Genomic DNA, 15425 nt, shown 5'->3' on the forward strand with positions numbered 1-15425 from the left:
TGAATTTTTATTATTTTGATTTTTTAACTTTGAAGGTGACATTTTAGTAAAAATAAAGTTAAATAGTTACATTCTTTTCACATTACTTTTCCTTTAATTAGCATAGGATTAAATCCTAATTCTCAAAATTATACTGTTTGGTGGAAAATTTAGATACCTGACTGTATATAAGGATTTTATTTCCAGTTAGGTTTTTAAAAATTTTATTTTAATTCCAGTATAGTCAACATACAGTGTTTTAGTAGTTTCAGGTGTAAAATATAGTGATTTAATAATTCCATAAAAACAAGTAACATTTTATGAACTGATGCATTTTATTGGAGGTTGATCACAACATTCAGTGCAGCATGCATACTAGATATTATGTATGTGAGGCCGGATAGACAAATATTAACTTCTTGAGTCTGATCTGCATAATACTGTTATCAGTTTTGAGAAATTTTAAAAACTGTCTTTTTAGAGAATTTAAAATCTTAGAGCACAGAGAGTTATCAAGTTTACTTCTTAGCTAGAAGAAGCTGCAAATCAATATAGAAAATTCTACTGACTCTGCTCAAAGGAAATGTAATAATGACAATATGATGAATCAGATTATACTTTAAAAAATAGGACAAATTAGTATTATTTATATTTTGTCTGTGTCCAGTCCATCTTTCTGGAGTAGAAGGAATCAGGTACCTGTTTGTTGTATTGTGTAATCAAGGACCGTGTCCTTTCTCTTCAGATTCTTTCAAAGTGGAACGTTGATTGCAGAACGACTGAACAGGTGCCAGAAATAACTTGATGAGTTGAAATTCTGAATTTTATCTTTAGTCTTCCCTGTTACACTGTAGTTTGGTCAGTTTCAGTTTCCTCTTTAGGCTTCTGAATTGTAATTTTGAAACACGGCTATAGTCAGCATTTTCCCTTAATCAGCTTCATTCCTTTTCTGGCACCATTGTGTTTTATGAATCAGGAGCTTGCCAACGGAACCTTTGGATATACTTTGCTGTATACTAGATTGTCCAGATTTTTTAAAACTGAAGGTGTTAAAAAACTTATCAGATAGATTTAAACACTGCTATAGTGTTTATTTTAGAATCAAGAAAGCTCCATAAAGGACAATTTATTTTGTAATCAAAGTTAAGATCATTAAGTACTTTCAAAACACACTTAGGATTATTTTGATTCAGTTCTTTTATAAGTGAGTTAGAAACATTTTTTTAAAGATTTTATTTATTTATTCATGAGAGACACACAGAAAGAGGCAGAGACACAGGCAGAGGGAGCCTGATGTGGGACTTGATCCCAGAACCCTGGGATCATGCCCTTAGCTTAAGACAGATGCCCAACCACTGAGCCACCTAGGTGTCCCAGAAACGTTTATATGTACTGTACTTTAGCCTTTTTCCTTTGGACTGAGGATTGTGATTGTGAGCATCAGTTATTTTACCATAGTTTTGCCTTCAGTATCTGTCAAGGTGTGGAGGGATATTTGACTCTATGCAGAATGGCTCCAGACTGTTGGGGTTGCCAAAATTGTGGCCAATGTTTCCTTCTTTCTTTCCTGGTCAGCTGTCCTTTTAATTTTACTAGTTTTTAGCAGTGTCTCTGCATATCTCTTACAGTCCACCCAATAGGCTCAGACATTGTATCCTAGTGGCACCTTCACACCTGCCCCAGGAGTGATGTGCATGGATTCTGTGACAGCTATTTTTTTCTGCTTATTTTTGGGTTTCGGGCTGTTATACAGAGAGAGGAACTTCAGAAATGGGGCAGTTGTCAAAATGTATGCCGTATGTTTGCTTTGAGATTTATTTATATATACATGTTTATTTTGTAGAAATAGTTTCAGGGATTGAGTAACTTATCCTCCTATAGCTTTGCCAAGTTTATAGCACCTGGGTATAAAATACAGGAAGGTTCTGAAGATAGATATATCCATGGCTTAATTAAAATTTAAAAACTCTTCAAAAGGTTTTTGAGAATGTGCTTCCTTAAGCAAGAGAAATGGTGCCTTCTTCCAGATTTGTTAATATTTTAAAGCAATCATGTAGTTCTTTAGTGTTGTGGTAAGTAAGGGCTCTTCACAGGACCACTAGAAGCTGATCTTTCTTGGGGGTGTCAGCATGATGTAGATGAATAATCTCAAGGTATTTAACTTCTTTGTTTTATTCTTTACTTCCCCCTCTGTAAGGCCAGTATATTAGTGCTTGCCTTATATTTACGGTATTCATAGTGATATGACTGGCAAGGAATAAGTAATCTAGCAATAGAAGTATGGTTTTTGAAAATCTAGTTTTTATATTTGTTCCTTTTTAAATAATCTGATACCCCATCAGTGGAAATTCATGTATGTCTTCTTCCTACACATTTTTTCCTAGAAATCCCTTTTCTGGTATTTGATCTCTACTTGGCTTTTACTACTTCTTATAATATGCATCCTTTTTCCTCCCCTCTCCTATCTTCCTTTGAAATTCTAAATGTCCTTATCAGATTCTTTCTCTCTGAAACACCTGATTTATGCTTTTTTTTGTCTGACCAATAGCTTTTATTGTCATTATCACTCATTAGGGCATTTCTTATGTACTACCTTCAATAGTTTTTATTTTTCCTCCCTCCTTCTCTCCCTCTTTTTCTTCTTACCTTCCTGTTTTTGTTATTCTTTATTTAAACTTCCAACTAGATGACAGATGGGCAGAAACTAAAACTTAACTTTTTATGTTTATTGGAAGCCCTTATAGAGGATGATGAGATGTAGTTGCTATATATGCTTAATAAAGAAACCTGGCTAACGTGGACTCTACCTATCATTCATTTTCTTATTCAGGTTTATCCTTAAAGTTTTAATTGTTACCCTGGATGCTGCCTCACCTTTGATGACATATATTAAAAGGGATTAAGCCAGTGTATATATCGTAGGCAAGAGTAGATTAAGGAGAGTAGAAATGTGATAGAGACTGACAGTGTAAGCGACTGACTTAGAAGTTCTCTTTTATTCATTCTACAATGTATATTAACTTCTTACACTTGGAAATTTCAGGAGTTGTCACAGCAGAAATGTTTAGACATATGCAGAACTCTGAAATAATTCGAAAAATGACTGAAGAGTTTGACGAGGTAACTTACTACCCTAAATGTTTTGATAATTTTATGCATGTTAATCTTGATTTACTCTTGAAAGGATGGTGAAATTCTGAGTATTATTGTTATGGATAATAGCTTTGTCATCACATTTAATCAAATGATAGAAGTGACCTTGGGCAAGTTGTTTTCTTAACATTGATTTCATCATCTGTGAATAATACTCTTTGGTAATAATACTTCTCTTATAAGCCTGTTATGGATTTAATTCAGTAATGGTTGAAAAATTTCATAGCATTTTATAGTGCCTGGTGTATAATAAGAACTTAATAAATGGTAGCTATCATTATTGTCAAAAAATGAAAACTTAAAGAATATAATTTAGTGCCTAAGAACATGTCTTGAAATATTGTTAAAGATACATTTGGTCAATATTTGGGGAACCAGGTAGCTTAGGCAAAGGATTGTACAGTTGACCATTGAATAGAATGAGGGTTAAGGATGCTGACCCTCCCCCCCCCCCGCCCAACATGGTAAAAACTATATAACTTTGGCTCCCCTGAAACTTGTATAAGAGCCTACTTTTCACTAGAAGCTTTAGCGATAGTCGAGTAACCAACATTTTGTATGTTATATGTATTATATACTATGTTCGTATAATAAAGTAAACTAGAACAAAGAAAATGTTATTAAGAAAACCATAAAGAATGGGATGCCTGGGTGGCTCAGTGGTTGAGCATCTGCCTTTGGTCCAGGGCGTGATCCTGGAGTCCCGGGATGGAGTCCCACATCAGGCTCCATGCATGGAGCCTGCTTCTCCCTCTGCCTGTGTCTCTGCCTCTCTCTATGTGTGTCTCATGAATAAATAAATAAAATCTTTAAAAAAAGGAAACCATAAAGATGGGAAAATAAATTTACAGTACTGTAGGTGTATTTATTGAAGAAATTTTGTGTAGAAGTCGACCTGTATAGTTCTAATCCGTGTTATTTAAGGGTCCACTCTTTATATGGTTATTATTTAAAATATCCTTTATGGGGGTGTCTGGCTGCCTCAGTAAGTGGAGCACACAACTTTTGATCTTGGAGTTATGAGTCCGAGCCCCATGTTGGGTAATGAGATAATTTTTTTTGTACTGAGATAATTTAAAACAAAATCTTTAAAAAATATATCCTTTATGTTTCAAATATGAGTAATAAGAATAATACAAATAAAAAGATACTACCTTAGACTTGAGTGAATCCTGTATCACAGTGATGCCTTTGAAGTATTGTTACCAACAAAGACATATTTAGATTTACTATAATGTAAGCTCCTTCATGGCAGGGATTTTTGTTTTGTTTACAGCTGCATTCCAGCTCCAGCAGCTTTACTCTTCAAAACTTGTCACTGAATTTTCAGGTAGAAAGTCTTGTCCCATTTGAGTTTTACTTAACCATTTTTTCCTTGCTTACTATGATGAAGGAGCTTTCAACTATCATTCTAAAAGACAGACAATAGTTGTTTAAAAAGGTTTGATGATCACTAAGTGCTATTAATCAATCTCCAAGTATTTAAGAGGTAATTATGAGTAATGGTATTATAGTAATCTTCCCTCTTATCCCCGAGGGATACATTTTAAGACCTCCAGTGGATGACTGAAACCACACATAGTACCAAACCCTATATATATATCGTTTTTTTCCAATAAGTACATAACCTGTGATAAAGTTTATTATATAAATTAGATCCAGTAAGAGATTAACACTAATAATAAAATGTAACAATTATATAATAAAAATTATGTGACTGTAGTTTCTGTCAAAATATCTTTTATACTCACCCTTGTGATGATGTAAGATGATAAAATACCTACATGATGAGATATAGTAAGGTAAATGACCTAGGCCTTGTGACATAGTGTTAGGCTCCTTCTGACAATACCTTAGAAGGAGGATCATCTGCTCTGGGACAGAGATTGACCGTGGGTAACTAAAATGTGGAAAGTGAAACTATGGACAAAGGACAATGGAGGGCGGGGGGCATGACTACTTTATTTTAATTAACTTACTAATATTAGATGTTTTAGTGAAATCCTTTTTACTAAAAGGAAACAGCTATTTAAGAATCCTAAAATCTGATTTGTGTCACAAACCAAGTTGCTGACAGCAATTAAGATGAGACATTTCAATGTAGTCACTAAATGATTAATTCAGAGATTATGGAAGAAAACCTTTTTGTGTAATATTAGGATCTTATTTTTTTTAAATGATTTTATTTATTTATTCATGAGAGACACAGAGAGGAAGAGAGGCAGAGACAGAGGCAGAGGGAGAAGCAGGCCCCCTGCAAGGTGCCCGATGCAGGACTCCATCCCAGACTCTGGGATCATGCCCTGAGCCAAAGGCAGATGCTCAACTGCTGATCCACCCAGGTGTCCCCAATATTAGGATATTATTCTCAGATGAGAAATAATGGTTCAGCTTATATATTGCATGACTTAAAATTAAAAAATATATTGTTCTAATGACAATAATAAGAGGGGTGCCTCGCTGGCTCAGTTGGTAGAGCATGCAACTCTTTATCTTGGAGTCATGAATTCAAGCCCCACATTGGGCAAAGACTTCATTTCATTTATCTTTTAAAAAGATTTTATTTATTAGAGAGAGAGAGAACACGCATAAGTGTGGGGGAGGGGCACAGAGAGAGAGGGGAAGCAGCCTCCCCACTGAGGAGGGAACCTGACATGGGGCTCAATCCCAGGACCCTGAGATCATGACCTGAGACAAAACCAAGAGTCAGACGCTTAACTGACTGAGCCACCCAGGTCCTCCTAGAGTTTACTTAAAAAATACACACACACACACACACACACAGTTTTATATATATATAAAGCTTATATATATTATATATACACACAGTTTATATATATATATACACATAGTTTTTATGTATAGTTTTATATATATACACAGTTTTTTTATCTATATAAAGCTTATATATAATATATATAAAATGGTTAAAATGGTAAAAAATATATGTATAGATAATGGTTTAAAAATGGTTAAACTGTACTAATAAAATGGTCTTAAGTCTCTAGAATACTCTTAAGAGAATTCATTTATTTAGATAGCAAGTTATTGGGGGGGGAGAAAATCTCAAGTGGACTCCCTGCTGAGCACGTAGCCTGACTTGGGGCTCCATCCCACAACCTATGAGATCATGATGTGAGCCGAAACCAAAACCAAACGTCAGATGCTCAATTGACTAAGCCACCCAGGTTCCCCGTTTAAGGATTTATTTTTAATGATTTATGGAGATTCTCAGTGTAACTTCATTGGAGAATGCCCCATCTTTATATATAATACTTGAGTACTAGTGTTTCCAGGCTGTACTAGCTACATTTCCATTTCTTTTTAAAATTATGTCATTGTGTTAAAAAAAAAATGTCATTGTTGACTATTTGATGTTCTTGAAACTAATAAAAATATACATTGTAATCTTTTGATTATAAATCATACATCACTTAGACTGGTTGAAAGTATGATTTCATTGTTTTGAGTCTTTAAAAATATAACATTGGTATGCTTTTGTATTAAGGAAATTCAGTAAGTGTATCTTTGTTTATAATATTTTGCTTTGATGAAAGCTGCTTTTTAACTTGGAGTAATTGGTATATATTTTTATTTGTTAGATTGAATTCAGAATATCCATTTTGGTCTTAAAGAGCAGAAGTGTTCAAGGGTAGCTCCCACCTACTTTAAGGATTTATTGGAGAAGAAAAGTGGGGTAAAAGAGGCTTTTTTTAGCTTCTGCCTAGGTAGGGTATTTCTTAAGTGAAATTTTATTAAATCATGTGTTTTAAATGAAATTGCTGTTTAAAATTTTTGTTTTAGGATAGTGGAGACTACCCACTTACCATGGCTGGTCCTCAGTGGAAGAAGTTCAAATCCAGCTTTTGTGAATTCATTGGCGTATTAGTACGGCAATGTCAATATAGTATCATATATGATGAGTACATGATGGATACAGTTATTTCACTTCTTACAGGATTGTCTGACTCACAAGTCAGAGCATTTCGACATACGAGCACCCTGGCAGGTCAGTATTTAGAAATTTTTTATTTGCATATTTCCTTAGATTAGAGACGAAAATGATTTTCGCTAAAAGAAATGAAATAATCATTACTCAGTAATTAATTTTGCTTATGGAGTAATGACTAACAGGACCACTATCCCCTGTCCCCATGTGAATTACTGGGATTGGAATGATACTATCAGTTTTGATTCTGTGAAGGTATACTATAGTTAGTATATGGTGATTTTCTTATGTTGTCTCCATTTGATTACTATGCCACAGAAAGGGAAAGAGGTGGATAGTAATGCATTGCATCTTGAAAGAGTTTTACCAAGGATGATATTGATAGCAATTTAGGGGGAATCTTCAGTCATTTTGGATATGTAGTCCTCATGACCTTATTTTATCTCTAATATGAGCTGTCCCTCCTGGTTTGATGGTCCCTCCCTGCAGGATGACGTTTACTCTTTAACCACACCACAAAAATGGATTTTTCTTATGTTTCTGAGTAACCTTAGACTGAGCTAAATTCTTTACTTTTTGAAATGAATTATGTTTTTGAGCCTCACATAGTTCTAGGACAGTGATTTTTGATTTTGGTGTTTATAAAATCTTTTGGTTTCTCTCCTTGCTAAAGGTAAAATTGTTGATACATGATTACTGAATATGTACTGTTTGGTTTCAGCTTGATAAAATCAACTAGGCACTCAGTATTACAGTAGTATTATAAGCCTTAATGGTAGAATATATTGGTTTATAAACATTTTTTTCATTCTCTAAGTGTGGGGATGTTTTTTCCTTTAGAATATTTTCCTGAAGAATTAAAGCTGTACTTTTGCTAAGTCCTCCATTTTCATAAAATAAATTACAGGTAATCTGGGGGAAGTGATTAGAAGAAAAAGTGCAGGCAGTCTTACTATAGGATTTTTGTTTTTAGATTGGAAGTCACAAAATATAAATGTGATCTTGTTCTATGAACAGCATTTAATGTTAACTTGGTGGCTTAAAGTAAATTAAAATAAGTATGATGGCATAAGGTGAATAGTTTTAGATCAGAGTAACAAACTAGTTTGCTGAGGGAATGAAATAGCTCTGAAGAGAAAGTTGAGAAGCCCTTTTAAAGAGACCCAATAGCCACAAATTAAGATTTGGTTTTGTGTTGTTCTCTTATGCAATGAACCAGATCTGACATACAGTCTGGAGTAAACTAAAAAGGCGTAAAATGGTGAGATGTTTCAATTAGTAAGTTTTAAATCACAGTTTTCAACGTGGATGGAACTGGAGGGTATTATGCTGAGTGAAGTAAGTCAATCGGAGAAGGACAGTGTATGTTCTCATTCATTTGGGGAATATAAATAATAGTGAAAGGGAATATAAGGGAAGGGAGAAGAAATGTGTAGGAAATATCAGAAAGGGAGACAGAACATAAAGACTCCTAACTCTGGGAAACGAACTAGGGGCGGTGGAAGGGGAGGAGGGCGGGGGGTGGGGGTGAGTGGGTGACGGGCACTGAGGGGGATACTTGACGGGGTGAGCACTGGGTGTTATTCTGTATGTTGGTAAATTGAACACCAATAAAAATTATTTTATTAAAAAAAATAAATCACAGTTTTGTCTCAGGAGCAGGGGTTCGGTAACAGAAGGTCGGGATCTGGAGGAAGTGTAATAAAACGTACTTTATTGAGTGATACTTTTCTTTGTACTTTGACTTTTCATTTAGATCTATACTTCATAATTTCACCATTGTCTTTATGCTGGCAATATAATAGAATAAAATTAAAGGAAATCAGTAACTGATGAAATTCATTTTTACATATTGTAGTTTGATATGAAACACTCAAGCTCCCTGTACTTTTGGTAACCAAGATAGCTATGTGACTGCTGTAGGAACCAAAATTTACTGAGAAGGTGAATTATGATTTCTGACAAAGATAATTGTAGGGGACACATTTTAGAATAGTGGGATTTGAGCATAGTCTGAAGTCACATCAGTTTTGAATACTGCTTTAACTACTTAACTGTGTAATCTCAAGGAAATTATTTACTTTTTTTCTTAAAGATTTTATTTATTTATTCATGAGAGACAGAGATGGGGGGTGGGGTGGGCAGAGACCTAGGCAGAGGGAGAAGCTGGCTCCGTGCAAGGAGCCTAATGTGGGACTCGATCCCAGGATCATCCCCTGAGCCAAAGGCAAACACTCAACTGCTAAGCCACCCAGGCTTACCTCCTTTTTTTTTTTTTTTAAAGATTTTATTTATATTAGAGAGCATGAATGAGGAGGAGGGGCAGAGGGAGAAGGAAGATTCCCCACTGAGCAGGGAGCCTGATGCAGGGCTCAATCCCAGACCCTGAGATCTTGACCCCACCTGAAGACAGGTAGTTAACCCACTGAGGCATCCAGGCTCCCCCTGAGGGAAATTTCTTAATCTCCATGGGCTTGTTTCCTCATGAATGAAGTGGAGATGACACATAACTTTGAGGGCTCTTTGTGAGGATTAGGAGGAGATAATCCACGAAAAATACTTAACATAGGTAACTGACAAAGTGAGTATTCGTTACACATTAGCTGTCATTTATTGTCATTTGTAGCAGCTGTATTTTTCTTTTCTATTAGAAGCAGAACAGCTCATCTTATTAATTTCTCTTAATTTGAGATTAAATTGTAAATTTTTGCATCTGTGAGACTAATTTAAAAATTTTCCATTTAAAAATAGCTATGAAATTGATGACCGCTTTGGTGAATGTGGCACTAAATCTTAGCATTAATATGGATAATACACAAAGACAGTATGAGGCAGAACGGAATAAAATGATTGGAAAACGAGCCAATGAGAGGCTAGAACTCCTGCTACAGAAGCGGAAAGAGGTAAACTTTTGTATTGAATATTTGAGCTGTTAATCCATGACCAACTTTGACCTTAGTTATATGTTTGCTAGTTCACCAGATAAATTTTTTGGAAAGATTTAAATTTACTATTTCAAGTTGTTTAAATATCTAGTTTTGTTGAGTATCCATGCCAACAATACCTTTTGTGAATATTTTCTTTCTGTGTAGACTAGGATTAAGAGTTCAGGGTTTTTGATAATGTCCTGGGCCAGTCAGAGAAGTTGTTTTAAGCCTTAGTATTATTCATCTCTGCCATGAAAATGTCTCTCCTAACTTCTTCCTTGAGCTTGGTGTCACAATGAATTCAGGTTTCACTTATGTGACATCACTCTGAAAAATAACTTATAGGCTATTTATGGTGTCTCAATTACTGCCCATTTTTTTGGTAGTATGGTGGCAGTTGATTAACATGACTGACTGACCACCAGATTTAACTTTGAATGAGGAAGACATTTTTCATCCCTATGCTAAATAATACTAAATAAAAATATCTTTTTTAGAGGGGGGAGGGGCAGAGAGAATCTTTTCTAGTTTTTTTTTTTTTAATTATTATTATTTTCGGAGGGAAGAGAGTGAATCTTAAGCCGGTTCCACACTCAGCATGGAGCCTGATGCCGAACTCCCATCTAACAACCCTGAGATCATGACCTGAGCTGTAATTAGGAGTTGGAAGCTTAACCAACTGAGCCACTCGGGCAACCCCTAAAAAAAAATCTTCCAATGTTGTGTTTGTGACTTAAATTCTTTCATTAGTGACACAGTATTTTGCTGATATTGGTGATATTCATGTTTACTTCTAAAAGGTAGAATCTGATGTTTCAAAAATGTTAGTAATGCATTTAAGGTAATATTTGCCATGGTAATCCAGAAATTACTACTTGATTTTTGACATATTTGGGGTTGATAATAGCCATAATTTTTAGTTGGTTATTTCTGAGATAGTAAGTTTTTTAAATGCCCTGACTCAACAAAAGCCTAAAAAATCTGGTCCATATTTCCCCCCTACCTAAATTCCTCATCTTTTCGATACAGTTTGAACTGAAGAATTGACCTTTTTGCCTTTTAACTTAGTTAATAAATTTAATCGGATGATTTATTAGGTAAACATAATGCATGTCTTACACCTTGAAGTTATGGCCCAATTCTTAAATATAAATTTAAGATTGTGAGCATAGAATGAGTGGATAAAGGTAAAAGGATTTTGAGATTAAAATTCCTGTGCAAATACAAGATATTGATACTTCTTTCTGGGTTAGAGTTAACTTTTTGATCACCTTGTACTCTGACTATTTGTGCTAATGAATATAAGAAGTGCATGCCCTTGTTAGCAAGAATATATTCATGAAAAGAAAACATTTTTACAAAATTGCAGAATATAATCTCAGAGCTGTTTGATACTTAGACTGTGAAAGATTTTTCTCCTAACTCTCAAACTCTGAAACAATTTTGTCTTAATTATCAAACTCTGAGTTGAAAATAATGGGAGTAGATAAGTAAACCAAGATTTTAGAATGTTTACTTGATTATTTAAGGTGAGTCTTGTTTTCTTCAAAAGAATTTAGCAAGGGTAACTTTTAACCAAGTTACTTTACTAAAACCTCTTTTGTTCTTGAGCAGGCACAAAAGTTAACATTACTTTTCTTTTTCAGATGATAATGACCAAGATAATGAAGTATTGTTATGCTTTTTTGATGAACATATATGTTATATAATAGATGAAATGTGTTGTAATAAATAACAGATATTTTATGTCCCTTTTTACAATGGAAATTTGTGAGCCTTAGAAAAGGCTAATCTACCAGCTAAACGTTAAAAGCCAAGTCAAATATTCCAGGTATCAAGGAACTTTAGCTACCTGACCTACAACATCTGTTAATATTTCTGTGTGGTTACTGTTGTCTAATAGAATTAAGAATTAGACGTAATCACCAAAATACTGGAGAAACCTGTATTTGTACTTGTAATAACTTTTTGTATTACGTTATAATTGAAAAGAAATAATGTATTCTTTTCAGCTTCAGGAAAATCAAGATGAAATAGAAAATATGATGAATGCAATATTTAAGGGAGTGTTTGTACATAGATACCGGTAAGTCAGGACATTTTTTCTATGTCATTCTTAATTCTAATCCGGTTTGGATACTTAATGGTTTAGGCAGGATAAAATAGTGGAAAGAGCACTGGAATAAGATCAGTGTTACAAGATAAGGTCTTCCACTGATTGAGATACTTTTGTCAGGTTATTTAACTGCTCTGAACTTGATGTTTCCTCTCTGAAAAATAGGGTAATATGCTTGACTTGCTGCCCAGCAGATGGAATCTACTGTAATTAGGAGCTAGGGTACAGAATACTTAATTGCTTTTGGATGTACTATGTTAGTAAAAACTATACATGATGGTTCTGGATTCTTCTCTGCTGTTTGTTTGCATGTTAGTGGGAAAGTTTGGATACATTTAAGTATTTTCTTTTACTGTTTTGAATAAGCAGAGGAAAGAATTAGATAATCTTATCATTTCTGCTGTAACCGATTCTTTGAATGTCAGTGGTGGCATTTTTATTTCAACTTCTCCCTCACTTCTCAACTTGGCAGTTACTGAATCACTTCCTTTGTAATATCCTTTGCTCCATTCTTACCTTTTTGTTTTCTATTGTCACCATTACCTTAGTCTATCCTCTCTCATTATCATACCTAGAGATTATTGAAGTTTTCCTAAAACATTCTTTTGTTGTGCTACCCCTCTGCTTAAAAGTCTTAAATGATTCATCAGTACCTACAAGATGAATTCAAAATAATTTAGTCTGATACTTTAAATCCAAATGAAGCTTGGCCTCAATGTTATGTGTGACAAATTCTCTTCTGGAAAATTATATTCTAACCAAATAATGTGCCTGCTGTCTTCTGAACACGGCTGCCCAGCAGGTGTGAGCAGAGACTGAAATATGGCATATTCTAAAAGATGGGTATCTGATTCTGTTTGTAATTTTATGTAATTTTAAATATTTATGTGATGATAATTATGCTTTACCAAGTTATCTGTAAGCATTCAGAGGTCATGCTTCAGTTCTACCTTTCAATCCCCAGTAATCTTTAAGATAGCTATGTTCATACTAGGTATGAAGTATTTGGCGTATCTTGGATAAATCATTAATCCTGTTGTTATAGTGGGACTAATATACATAATTTTTCCTTCCTCCATGCAGTGATGCAATAGCTGAAATTCGAGCTATTTGCATTGAAGAAATTGGCATTTGGATGAAAATGTATAGTGATGCCTTTCTAAATGACAGTTATTTAAAATATGTTGGCTGGACTATGCATGATAAGGTAAGATATGCCATTAAAGAATGTTACTATAGGTACATAATCATGGCTATCTACAACTCTCATTCCTAATGAATTATCTGTGTATAGGTATACCTGGGACCACATTCCTATAGGCCTTACTCCTTTATTCTTTTTTATCTGTTCCGTGAAAACATGATCTCCTTTGCATAAAGTCCCTAGATTTTTAAAAATCTTCGTAACTGATTTAGACTTGAGTCTTGAATTACTTTTTGTAGTGAAACAAACATTAGAATCATGCTGGTGTTAGTGGTTAGGCATTTTATTAGAGCAGTAAGAGGAGTGTTCTTAAAATGTGAGTGCTATATACTTTTTAAAATGTTTCTATCTTTTCTTCTCTATTTATAAACATGTATCTTAGCCAGATTATAAATTACAACTTGGCCTCTGACATTTAAAAAAAATTTTTTTGTTATTCTACCTTTTTCTTAGGCTGTCTCTTCACTAGCATTGAAGTTCTTTGCATATATCTTTTACAAATATTACTTTCTGTAAAGGAAAACTTAATGTGAACTATGCTACTGTCATTCGCAATAGTATTGCTCTGAACAAATTTTCAAAAAATTTTCATTTGACCTACAGAATTAGTAACCTCAAAGGTATTTAGTATTAAATGTATGTATTGATTCCTATTTTTGCATTATCCAAGATGAGAGGTTTTGAAAATGAGAGTTTTGAAGAGTTGTATATAGAACATTTAAAAATTTAAAGTAGAAGATACTATATATGTCTTGAATATTCAGGTTGAAAATATGTAGAGTTTTAATGAATTTTTCTTCTCTTGCTTCATTTAGCAAGGTGAGGTAAGACTCAAATGTCTCACTGCTCTACAAGGGCTTTATTATAACAAAGAACTTAATTCCAAACTGGAGCTTTTTACCAGTCGGTTCAAGGTTAGTATTAATTACTTTAAGTTTAAAATTTATCTGTTGTTTGTAAATATTTTTCTCTTACTTTTACTTTAAAAATCCTTTTTTTTTGTCCTTAGGATAGAATTGTGTCTATGACCCTTGACAAAGAATATGATGTTGCAGTACAAGCAATAAAATTACTTACTCTTGTTTTACAGTAAGTATATACTTATTGCATATTGCTAATGTCCAGATATTTAAATAATACGTTAGACTACATGGTTTAAATTTATGTGGTTCTAAATTTTAATAACTTAAGTCATGGAATTTTTACAGCTAGAAGTTTAATTTTCTCATGTAAGGTTGAGAAAATGGAAAGAGGTAACCATTAGAGTCGAATTTTAAGTGAGCTAGGAATTCATGTGTTCCCATTCTAATGGTCAGTTTCCTTTCCATCTCACTAACTTAGCTGCCTTTGAAATGAAATTAAACACTTGAGTATATTAAGTGCACTTATTATATTTTATCACACTTTTAGAAATTAGTATTTGCTGAAAATTTTCTGTAAACAATCTGAATTTAAAACATTTTGTTATATTAAAATGTAATGATGCAATTTTCTTTTTCCTTTTTAAAAAACTTACCATTTTAATTTTTTAAACTTTAAAAAATTTTTAAATTGAAATAGAGTTGGCAAATAATAGTAAATTCATTTCAGGTGTACAACATAGTGAATCAGTAATTATCTACATTATGAAATGCACACCACAATATGTGTATTATAGTATTACTGACTATATTCCATATGATGTACTTTTCATTCTTGCTACTTAATTATTTTATAACTGGAAGTTTGTACCTCTTAATTGCTTTACCCATTCCCCTACTCCCCTCCCCTTTGGTAATAGTGCATGAGACTTCCCTTTTCTCCACATTCTTGCCAACACTGTTATTTCTTGTAGTTTTGATACTAGCCATTCTGACTGGTGTGAAGTGATAATCTCATTGTGGTTTTGATTTGCATTTTCTTAATGATTAGTGATGATCATCTTTTCATTTTTCTGTTGGTCATCTGTATGTCTTTGGGAAAATGTCTGTTCAAGTCCTCTGCTCAGTTTTTAACCAGATTTTTCTTTTTGATGTTGAGTTGTATGAGTTCTTTATAAATGAAAATAGTACAGAGGTTCCTCAAAAAACTAAATATAGGAATATATTAGGATTCAGT

At 33.7% G+C, this 15425-nt stretch overlaps 1 protein-coding gene across 18 annotated transcripts in view; it reads left to right on the forward strand.

Moving 5' to 3' along the window:
• The window catches only part of STAG2 (stromal antigen 2), a 137264-nt gene that overhangs the window by 75517 nt on the left and 46322 nt on the right, over window positions 1-15425 (forward strand). For 17 of the 18 annotated variants that reach the window (XM_035711645.2, XM_035711644.2, XM_025431078.3 and 14 more), the window contains 7 exons: window positions 3023-3099; window positions 6937-7141; window positions 9833-9984; window positions 12021-12094; window positions 13208-13331; window positions 14144-14242; window positions 14338-14417. In XM_035711645.2, coding sequence (XP_035567538.1) covers window positions 3023-3099; window positions 6937-7141; window positions 9833-9984; window positions 12021-12094; window positions 13208-13331; window positions 14144-14242; window positions 14338-14417 — 811 coding nt within the window. Of the gene's footprint in view, window positions 1-744; window positions 767-3022; window positions 3100-6936; window positions 7142-9832; window positions 9985-12020; window positions 12095-13207; window positions 13332-14143; window positions 14243-14337; window positions 14418-15425 lie in introns of those variants that run through there. The other variant, XM_035711646.2, reaches the window with a different exon arrangement.

Source organism: Canis lupus, chromosome X (assembly GCF_003254725.2).
Source record: "Canis lupus dingo isolate Sandy chromosome X, ASM325472v2, whole genome shotgun sequence".
Lineage (NCBI taxonomy): Eukaryota > Metazoa > Chordata > Mammalia > Carnivora > Canidae > Canis > Canis lupus.